The following is a 12549-nucleotide window of genomic DNA, read 5'->3' as shown; positions in this document are numbered from 1 at the left end:
GTGGCGCTGCCCAATACTGTCACTATGGCGGTGTGTCCACTCACAGGATGAGTGGCGCTGCCCAATACTGTCACTATGGCGGTGTGTCCACTCACAGGATGAGTGGCGCTGCCCAATACTGTCACTATGGCGGTGTGTCCACTCACAGGATGAGTGGCGTTGCCCAATACTGTCACTATGGCGGTGTGTCCACTCACAGGATGAGTGGCGTTGCCCAATACTGTCACTATGGCGGTGTGTCCACTCACAGGATGAGTGGCGCTGCCCAATACTGTCACTATGGCGGTGTGTCCACTCACAGGATGAGTGACGCTGCCCAATACTGTCACTATGGCGGTGTGTCCACTCACAGGATGAGTGGCGCTGCCCAATACTGTCACTATGGCGGTGTGTCCACTCACAGGATGAGTGGCGCTGCCCAATACTGTCACTATGGCGGTGTGTCCACTCACAGGATGAGTGGCGCTGCCCAATACTGTCACTATGGCGGTGTGTCCACTCACAGGATGAGTGGCGCTGCCCAATACTGTCACTATGGCGGTGTGTCCACTCACAGGATGAGTGGCGTTGCCCAATACTGTCACTATGGCGGTGTGTCCACTCACAGGATGAGTGGCGTTGCCCAATACTGTCACTATGGCGGTGTGTCCACTCACAGGATGAGTGGCGCTGCCCAATACTGTCACTATGGCGGTGTGTCCACTCACAGGATGAGTGACGCTGCCCAATACTGTCACTATGGCGGTGTGTCCACTCACAGGATGAGTGGCGCTGCCCAATACTGTCACTATGGCGGTGTGTCCACTCACAGGATGAGTGACGCTGCCCAATACTGTCACTATGGCGGTGTGTCCACTCACAGGATGAGTGGCGTTGCCCAATACTGTCACTATGGCGGTGTGTCCACTCACAGGATGAGTGACGCTGCCCAATACTGTCACTATGGCGGTGTGTCCACTCACAGGATGAGTGGTGCTGCCCAATACTGTCACTATGGCGGTGTGTCCACTCACAGGATGAGTGACGCTGCCCAATACTGTCACTATGGCGGTGTGTCCACTCACAGGATGAGTGGCGCTGCCCAATACTGTCACTATGGCGGTGTGTCCACTCACAGGATGAGTGGCGTTGCCCAATACTGTCACTATGGCGGTGTGTCCACTCACAGGATGAGTGGCGCTGCCCAATACTGTCACTATGGCGGTGTGTCCACTCACAGGATGAGTGACGCTGCCCAATACTGTCACTATGGCGGTGTGTCCACTCACAGGATGAGTGACGCTGCCCAATACTGTCACTATGGCGGTGTGTCCACTCACAGGATGAGTGGCGCTGCCCAATACTGTCACTATGGCGGTGTGTCCACTCACAGGATGAGTGACGCTGCCCAATACTGTCACTATGGCGGTGTGTCCACTCACAGGATGAGTGGCGTTGCCCAATACTGTCACTATGGCGGTGTGTCCACTCACAGGATGAGTGACGCTGCCCAATACTGTCACTATGGCGGTGTGTCCACTCACAGGATGAGTGGTGCTGCCCAATACTGTCACTATGGCGGTGTGTCCACTCACAGGATGAGTGACGCTGCCCAATACTGTCACTATGGCGGTGTGTCCACTCACAGGATGAGTGGCGCTGCCCAATACTGTCACTATGGCGGTGTGTCCACTCACAGGATGAGTGGCGTTGCCCAATACTGTCACTATGGCGGTGTGTCCACTCACAGGATGAGTGGCGCTGCCCAATACTGTCACTATGGCGGTGTGTCCACTCACAGGATGAGTGACGCTGCCCAATACTGTCACTATGGCGGTGTGTCCACTCACAGGATGAGTGACGCTGCCCAATACTGTCACTATGGCGGTGTGTCCACTCACAGGATGAGTGGCGCTGCCCAATACTGTCACTATGGCGGTGTGTCCACTCACAGGATGAGTGACGCTGCCCAATACTGTCACTATGGCGGTGTGTCCACTCACAAGATGAGTGGCGCTGCCCAATACTGTCACTATGGCGGTGTGTCCACTCACAAGATGAGTGCCGCTGCCCAATACTGTCACTATGGCGGTGTGTCCACTCACAAGATGAGTGACGCTGCCCAATACTGTCACTATGGCGGTGTGTCCACTCACAAGATGAGTGGCGCTGCCCAATACTGTCACTATGGCGGTGTGTCCACTCACAAGATGAGTGGCGGTGCCCAATACTGTCACTATGGCGGTGTGTCCACTCACAGGATGAGTGGTGCTGCCCAATACTGTCACTATGGCGGTGTGTCCACTCACAGGATGAGTGACGCTGCCCAATACTGTCACTATGGCGGTGTGTCCACTCACAGGATGAGTGGTGCTGCCCAATACTGTCACTATGGCGGTGTGTCCACTCACAGGATGAGTGGCGCTGCCCAATACTGTCACTATGGCGGTGTGTCCACTCACAGGATGAGTGGCGCTGCCCAATAAACTCGTCCCTCGGACAAAATTTAAAAGAACTGCGAGCCAACACACTACCAGCCAACACACTACCAGCCAACACACTACCAGCCAACACATTACTAGCCAACACACTACCAGCCAACACACTACCAGCCAACACACTACCAGCCAACACACTACCAGACAACACACTACCAGCCAACACACTACCAGCCAACACACTACCAGACAACACACTACCAGCCAACACACTACCAGACAACACACTACCAGCCAACACACTACCAGCCAACACACTACCAGCCAACACACTACCAGCCAACACACTACCAGACAACACACTACCAGCCAACACACTACCAGACAACACACTACCAGCCAACACACTACCAGCCAACACACTACCAGCCAACACACTACCAGCCAACACACTACCAGCCAACACACTACCAGACAACACACTACCAGCCAACACACTACCAGCCAACACACTACCAGCCAACACACTACCAGCCAACACACTACCAGCCAACACACTACCAGCCAACACACTACCAGCCAACACACTACCAGACAACACACTACCAGCCAACACACTACCAGCCAACACACTACCAGACAACACACTACCAGCCAACCACACTACCAGCCAACACACTACCAGCCAACACACTACCAGCCAACACACTACCAGACAACACACTACCAGCCAACACACTACCAGCCAACACACTACCAGCCAACACACTACCAGCCAACACACTACCAGCCAACACACTACCAGCCAACACACTACCAGCCAACACACTACCAGACAACACACTACCAGCCAACACACTACCAGCCAACACACTACCAGCCAACACACTACCAGCCAACACACTACCAGCCAACACACTACCAGCCAACACACTACCAGCCAACACACTACCAGCCAACACACTACCAGACAACACACTACCAGCCAACACACTACCAGCCAACACACTACCAGCCAACACACTACCAGCCAACACATTACCAGCCAACACACTACCAGTCAACACACTACCAGCCAACACACTACCAGCCAACACACTACCAGCCAACACACTACCAGCCAACACACTACCAGCCAACACACTACCAGACAACACACTACCAGCCAACACACTACCAGCCAACACACTACCAGCCAACACATTACCAGCCAACACACTACCAGCCAACACACTACCAGCCAACACACTACCAGCCAACACATTACCAGCCAACACACTACCAGCCAACACACTACCAGCCAACACACTACCAGCCAACACATTACCAGCCAACACACTACCAGCCAACACACTACCAGCCAACACACTACCAGCCAACACATTACCAGCCAACACATTACCAGACAACACACTACCAGTCAACACACTACCAGCCAACACACTACCAGTCAACACACTACCAGCCAACACACTACCAGTCAACACACTACCAGCCAACACACTACCAGCCAACACACTACCAGCCAACACACTACCAGCCAACACACTACCAGTCAACACACTACCAGTCAACACACTACCAGCCAACACACTACCAGCCAACACACTACCAGCCAACACACTACCAGCCAACACACTACCAGCCAACACACTACCAGCCAACACACTACCAGCCAACACACTACAGCCAACACACTACCAGCCAACACACTACAGCCAACCCACTAACAGACAACACACTACCAGCCAACACACTACCAGCCAACACACTACCAGACACACACTACCAGCCAACACACTACCAGCAACACTCACAGCCAACACACTACCAGCCAAAGACATTACAGCCAACACACTACCAGACAACACACTACCAGTCAACACCTACCCACATTACCAGCCAACACACTACCAGTCAAACACACTACCAGCCAACACACTACCAGCCAACACACTACCAGTCAACACACTACCAGCCAACCACACTACCAGTCAACACACTACCAGCCAACACACTACCAGCCAACACACTACCAGTCAACACACTATCCAGCCAACACATTACCAGCCAACACACTACCAGTGAAACACACTACCAGCCACACACTACCAGCCAACACACTACCAGCCAAACACACTACCAGTCAACACACTACCAGCCAACACACTACCAGCCAACACACTACCAGCCAACACACTACCAGTCAACACACTACCAGCCAACACACTACCAGCCAACACACTACCAGTCAACACACTACCAGCCAACACACTACCAGCCAACACACTACCAGCCAACACACTACCAGCCAACACACTACCAGCCAACACACTACCAGCCAACACACTACCAGCCAACACACTACCAGCCAACACACTACCAGCCAACACACTACCAGCCAACACACTACCAGCCAACACACTACCAGCCAACACATTACCAGCCAACACACTACCAGCCAACACACTACCAGCCAACACACTACCAGCCAACACACTACCAGCCAACACACTACCAGCCAACACACTACCAGCCAACACACTACCAGCCAACACACTACCAGCCAACACACTACCAGTCAACACACTACCAGCCAACACACTACCAGCCAACACATTACCAGCCAACACACTACCAGTCAACACACTACCAGCCAACACACTACCAGCCAACACACTACCAGTCAACACACTACCAGCCAACACACTACCAGCCAACACACTACCAGTCAACACACTACCAGCCAACACACTACCAGCCAACACACTACCAGCCAACACACTACCAGCCAACACACTACCAGCCACCACACTACCAGCCAACACACTACCAGCCAACACATTACTAGCCAACACACTACCAGCCAACACACTACCAGCCAACACACTACCAGCCAACACACTACCAGCCAACACACTACCAGCCAACACACTACCAGCCAACACACTACCAGCCAACTCATTACCAGCCAACACACTACCAGCCAACACACTACCAGCCAACACACTACCAGCCAACACACTACCAGCCAACACACTACCAGCCAACACACTACCAGCCAACACACTACCAGCCAACACACTACCAGCCAACACACTACCAGTCAACACACTACCAGCCAACACACTACCAGCCAACACATTACCAGCCAACACACTACCAGTCAACACACTACCAGCCAACACACTACCAGCCAACACACTACCAGTCAACACACTACCAGCCAACACACTACCAGCCAACACACTTACCAGCCAACACACTACCAGTCAACACACTACCAGCCAACACACTACCAGCCAACACACTACCAGCCAACACATTACCAGCCAACACACTACCAGCCAACACACTACCAGCCAACACACTACCAGCCAACACACTACCAGCCAACACACTACCAGCCAACACACTACCAGCCAACACACTACCAGCCAACACACTACCAGCCAACACACTACCAGCCAACACATTACCAGCCAACACACTACCAGCCAACACACTACCAGCCAACACACTACCAGCCAACACACTACCAGTCAACACACTACCAGCCAACACACTACCAGCCAACACATACCAGCCAACACACTACCAGTCAACACACTACCAGCCAACACACTACCAGCCAACACACTACCAGCCAACACACTACCAGCCAACACACTACCAGCCAACACACTACCAGCCAACACACTACCAGCCAACACACTACCAGCCAACACACTACCAGCCAACACACTACCAGCCAACACACTACCAGCCAACACACTACCAGCCAACACACTACCAGCCAACACACTACCAGCCAACACACTACCAGCCAACACACTACCAGCCAACACACTACCAGCCAACACACTACCAGTCAACACACTACCAGCCAACACACTACCAGCCAACACACTACCAGCCAACACACTACCAGCCAACACACTACCAGCCAACACACTACCAGCCAACACACTACCAGTCAACACACTACCAGCCAACACACTACCAGCCAACACACTACCAGCCAACACACTACCAGCCAACACACTACCAGCCAACACACTACCAGCCAACACACTACCAGTCAACACACTACCAGCCAACACACTACCAGCCAACACACTACCAGCCAACACACTACCAGCCAACACACTACCAGCCAACACATTACCAGCCAACACACTACCAGCCAACACACTACCAGCCAACACACTACCAGCCAACACACTACCAGCCAACACACTACCAGCCAACACATTACCAGCCAACACACTACCAGCCAACACACTACCAGCCAACACACTACCAGCCAACACACTACCAGCCAACACACTACCAGCCAACACACTACCAGTAAACACACTACCAGCCAACACACTACCAGCCAACACACTACCAGTCAACACACTACCAGCCAACACACTACCAGCCAACACATTACCAGCCAACACACTACCAGTCAACACACTACCAGCCAACACACTACCAGCCAACACACTACCAGTCAACACACTACCAGCCAACACACTACCAGCCAACACATTACCAGCCAACACACTACCAGTCAACACACTACCAGCCAACACACTACCAGCCAACACACTACCAGCCAACACATTACCAGCCAACACACTACCAGCCAACACACTACCAGCCAACACACTACCAGCCAACACACTACCAGCCAACACACTACCAGCCAACACACTACCAGCCAACACACTACCAGCCAACACACTACCAGTCAACACACTACCAGCCAACACACTACCAGCCAACACACTACCAGCCAACACACTACCAGTCAACACACTACCAGCCAACACACTACCAGCCAACACACTACCAGTCAACACACTACCAGCCAACACACTACCAGCCAACACACTACCAGCCAACACACTACCAGCCAACACACTACCAGCCAACACACTACCAGCCAACACACTACCAGCCAACACACTACCAGCCAACACACTACCAGCCAACACACTACCAGCCAACACACTACCAGCCAACACACTACCAGCCAACACACTACCAGCCAACACACTACCAGCCAACACACTACCAGCCAACACATTACCAGCCAACACACTACCAGCCAACACACTACCAGCCAACACACTACCAGCCAACACACTACCAGCCAACACACTACCAGCCAACACACTACCAGCCAACACATTACCAGCCAACACACTACCAGCCAACACACTACCAGCCAACACATTACCAGCCAACACACTACCAGCCAACACACTACCAGCCAACACACTACCAGCCAACACACACCCCCCACGTTGCAACACCGGGACTTCCTCCCACACACAACACCGACTCTAGGGAGCACAAGATGAAGAGGAAGGAAGCAGGGAGGGAGAGGTCGGCCAGCTGGTGCTCTAAATGTGACCACCTCACCACCCACCCACCACCTGCCTGGGACCTTACCCTCACCCACCACCTGCCTGGGACCTTACCCTCACCCACCCACCCACCACCTGCCTGGGACCTTACCCTCACCCACCACCTGCCTGGGACCTTACCCTCACCCACCACCTGCCTGGGACCTTACCCTCACCCACCACCTGCCTGGGACCTTACCCTCACCCACCACCTGCCTGGGACCTTACCCTCACCCACCCACCCACCACCTGCCTGGGACCTTACCCTCACCCACCACCTGCCTGGGACCTTACCCTCACCCACCACCTGCCTGGGACCTTACCCTCACCCACCCACCCACCACCTGCCTGGGACCTTACCGTCACCCACCCACCCACCACCTTCCTGGGACCTTACCCTCACCCACCCACCCACCACGTGCCTCAATCCCCGCCCTTCCTCATAACCCTCTACCTCATTCCCCTCCCTTCCTCATCCTCCCGTTGCCTCATTCCCCGCCTGTAACACCGTCAGTGATCTTATTAATAAATGAGCCCAGAGTGGCATGCGGCACTACAGGAAGTTGTGGAGGGAGAGACTGTGGTACTAGACACATGACTCAGGTGTGGTGGGCAGATGTGTGGATAGCAGGTGTGGAGGGTAGGTGTGGAGGGCCGGTGAGTGGAGGGCAGGTGTGTGGAGGGCAAGTGTGGAGGGCAGGTGTGTGGAGGGCAGGTGTGTGGAGGGCAAGTGTGGAGGGCAGGTGTGTGGAGGGCAGGTGTAATGATCTGGTGCTCAGATCATTGGTTCTCTCCTCTCCCCTTCTTCCTTCTCCCTTTCTCCCCTCCCCTTGCCGGTCATTCGTCTCCCCCCCTTCACCCCCCCCTTCGGCTATTTGTCAAGGGCCAAGAGGTTGACCTGAGAGTGGTCTTCTAGCTGGCCCTCGTGGTACCTTTTGCTTCCCCACTCAATTCTCCCCACTCAGATTTCCCTTTCCATCCACCTCTCATTCCCTCTCTTCCCCTCTCACCGGTTCCTTCCCCATACCAGGCGAGTCAAATGTCCCTACTCTTTATCTTGGAGGAGACAGGCTTGAACATAATTTATCAGTTGGGTAAAGGAGGTGCACTAGGCTCCATAGAGGCGCCTTGTTCCCTTCGAATAGCTGGAGAGAGCTGACTCAGTCTTCAAGAATTCATGTATCCTTCCACGGCAGATCATGGAAGGTGATTGGCGGTAGATAAGTGCCAAGTCCTTATTGGCCCTAGAGAGCCAAACCTCAGGCCTAGTGTTAAATGGTTGGCCATTGCCAAAATAAGGGGTGGAACCCTGGGGCTGTATTAGATGGTGGGAGGAGCAATCCTTTCCACCGATAAGCTGGTAAAATAATATTTCGGTAGTGTGTCTTGGGAGTGTGTTAGGAATGGGTACTCAAGCCCACGTCCAAGGGGCTGAGGGCAGCTATGAACATCTTGGCCTCAGTGCGGTTGTTAAGGTATTGTGCACTTGATTTCATGTCCTCAGTAGATACCCATTGTGCCCCTAGGGAAATAGAATATGGTAAATGTTCAACTTGTTTTAATTTACATGATTCATAAAAGAAATTGTATAACTTGTCCAGTGGTATTCACTTAACTCCCCCGTTGATATATTTCTCTACTTTGTCATTTTTATGTGTTGAATTGGAAACCCCCCCCCCCCCATGTTCTCCTACAGTTAATAGATATTAAAGTTGCCTTTGGATTTAAATAAGTAATGTAAATTAAACAAAGTAATTCTCAAAATTTATTACTGAAGTTCCTATTACCTGGGAGTCCCATGATTACTGATTCCTTGCCTTCCTGAGGGATCAGTGATAGACACATTCAGGTATGGCTGGTCGGGAAGGTGGTGGCAGTGTTTCAATGATTTTAATTATTATTTATAAATTAATAGCCCTTGTCCTTGATGTATCTTCCTCATTTAATATTCCTCTTATATTCGTGGCAGTCCAGTGAGGGGTCATACTAGGCTGTAACAGTGTTAAGCTGGGGTATTGAGTGAAGAGAGACAGAGAATTATAACAGGGGTAGCGTTCAGAGCTATTACTAGAGTTCAGACTTATTACACAGGTGTGGAGGCCAGGTTTGTGGAGGGAGGGAGTGGTGGGCAGGTGTGTGGAGGGCAGGTGTGTAGAGGGCAGGTGTATGGAGGGCAGGTGTGTGGAGGGCAGGTGTGGAGGGCAGGTGTGTGGAAGGCAGGTGTGTGGAGGGCAGGTGTGTGGAGTGCAGGTGTGTGGAGGGAGGGGGTGGTGGGCAGGTGTGTGGAGGTCAGGTGTGAAGGGCAAGTATGGTGGGCAGGTGTGGAGGGCAGGTGTGTAGAGGGCAGGTGTGTGGAGGGCGGGAGTGTAGAGGGTGTGGTGGGCAGGTGTGTGGAGGGCAAGTGTGAAGGGCAAGTGTGGTGGGTAGGTATGGTGGGCAGGTGTGGAGAGCAGGTGTAGAGGACAGGTGTGTGGAGGGCAGGTGTGTGAAGGTAGGGTGTGGTGGGCAGATGTTTGGAGGGCAGATGTGAAGGGCAAGAGTGGTGGGCAGGTATGGTGGGCAGGTGTGGAGGGCAGGTGTGGTACACCCACACCCGCTGATCTCACCACAAGGGTGGGACACCTGTGCCACCTGGCCCTGGAGCTGGAGCGTCACTTATATGTTATCACTACACAGAGATAACGAGTTTGAAAGACAATTCCAGTTTATCTATAATCCTTAATGGACGGTGGTGGCAGTTACCAGCAGCTTTATCTTCCACTTTTTGTCCTCTTTTCTCCTCATATTTTCCCTCATGCTCTTCCCCCTTTCACTCCTTCCTCTATGCATTCTCCTGCCTCACCCCTGTACCTCCCTTTCTGTTTCGTTTCCTATCTATCTCTTACCTGGAGAAGGTCTTACCCAGGGAGGGTCTTTCCTAGGAAGGGTCTTGGGAATTCTCCTAATCCCCGAGCCCCACCTGAGGCCAGGCTCGACATCTCTCATCTCTCCCTCATCCCCCCCTGTCCCCCCTCTTTTTCCTCACATTCCGCAGTTTCTTATCTACTCCCTCATTCCCCTACCCTCCATTAACTTCTGCCTCATATCACTCCACACTCAGCCTCATCCCCTGCCTCACTCCCCACCCCCTCATCCCCTGCCTCATTCCCTACCCCCACATCCCCTGCCTCATTCCCTACCCCCTCATCCCCTGCCATCCTTGGACAATCACGCCTGAAAGTGAGTTTGACCCTGAAAATGAGGCTACTAACATAACTAACCACACACACATTCATTCAGAAACTTGTGTAAAGAATCATTCAGAACTTTGTATACCACATACGTCAGGCCAATCCTGGAGTATGCAGCCCCAGCATGGCGTCCATATCTAGTCAAGCATAAGACTAAACTGGAAAAGGTTCAAAGGTTTGCCACCAGACTAGTACCCGAGCTGAGAGGTATGAGCTACGAGGAGTGACTACGGGAATTAAACCTCACTTCGCTGGAAGACAGAAGAGTTAGGGGGGACATGACCACCACATTCAAGATTCTGAAGGGAATTGATAGGGTAGATAAAGACAGTCTATTTAACACAAGGGGAACACGCACAAGGGGACACAGGTGGAAACTGAGTGCCCAAATGAGCCACAGAGATGTTAGAAAGAACTTTTTTAGTGTCAGAGTGGTTGACAAATGGAATGCATTAAGGGGTGATGTGGTGGAGGCTGACTCCATACACAGTTTCAAGTGTAGATATGATAGAGCCCGATAGGCTCAGGAATCTGTACACCTGTTGATTGACGGTTGAGAGGCGGGACCAAAGAGCCAGAGCTCAACCCTCGCAAACACAACTAGATGAGTACAACTAGGTGAGTACACACACACACAGTAGCCTGGTGGATAGCACGCAGGACTCGTAATTCTGTGGCGCGGGTTCGATTCCCGCACCAGGCAGAAACAAATGGGCAAAGTTTCTTTCCCCTTGAATGCCCCTGTTACCTAGCAGTAAACAGGTACCTGGGAGTTAGTCAGCTGTCACGGGCTGCTTCCTGGGGTGGGTGTGTGTGGTGTGGAAAAAAAAGTAGTTAGTAAACAGTTGATTGACAGTTGAGAGGCGGGCCGAAAGAGCAAAGCTCAACCCCCGCAAACACAACTACGTGAATACAACTAGGTGAATCGACACACACACAAGCCCAGGACTCTGAGCTGATTCCTAAAAAAAATCTAATTTTTGTCAAGAGAAAAAGACTCCCGCCGCAGATCATGCAACTCTAACGGAAATCAATTCTTCCGTGCGAGTTGCTTGGTGCAGGAAGCCCTCCCACGGCTCCAGGATCACTGTTTATACCTTAAGAATGTCAAACATTTCACCAAGAGTCCTCAAGCCGTCCAGCGTATGAGGAGCATCGAACCACTAACAAGCGGACCGTCACACACACACACACACACACACACACACACACACACACACACACACACACACACACACACACACACACACACACACACACACACACACACACACACACACACACACACACACACACACACACACACACACACTCCACAAGGTGACACTAACGTTAGTAAGAGCGTAACAAAGCCATCCATTTATAAAAAAATTATGAAACCGTATTAATCATTGAAATGTGAGTTTCATCCTAACCATATACTCAGACCTTGGTAACGCACTCAGGTGAGTGCGATAGACTTGTGTAGTTCAAATCTTCACATAAAATACATTAAAACAT

General features: G+C 52.2%; 1 protein-coding gene across 1 annotated transcript in view; it reads right to left on the bottom strand.

The window, feature by feature from the left end:
* LOC138362762 (uncharacterized) overlaps nucleotides 1-9619 on the bottom strand; it is a 44070-nt gene extending 34451 nt beyond the window's left edge. The window contains exons 1-2 of the mRNA XM_069321315.1: nucleotides 9607-9619; nucleotides 9241-9341 (exon numbers count right to left, since the gene is read on the bottom strand). Coding sequence (XP_069177416.1) covers nucleotides 9241-9341; nucleotides 9607-9619 — 114 coding nt within the window. The remainder of the gene's footprint in view (nucleotides 1-9240; nucleotides 9342-9606) is intronic.
* Nucleotides 9620-12549: the final 2930 nt, after the last annotated feature.

The sequence above is a fragment of the Procambarus clarkii genome, chromosome 9 (assembly GCF_040958095.1).
Source record: "Procambarus clarkii isolate CNS0578487 chromosome 9, FALCON_Pclarkii_2.0, whole genome shotgun sequence".
Taxonomy (NCBI): domain Eukaryota; kingdom Metazoa; phylum Arthropoda; class Malacostraca; order Decapoda; family Cambaridae; genus Procambarus; species Procambarus clarkii.
This window is presented reverse-complemented; position numbering and strand designations above follow the sequence as displayed.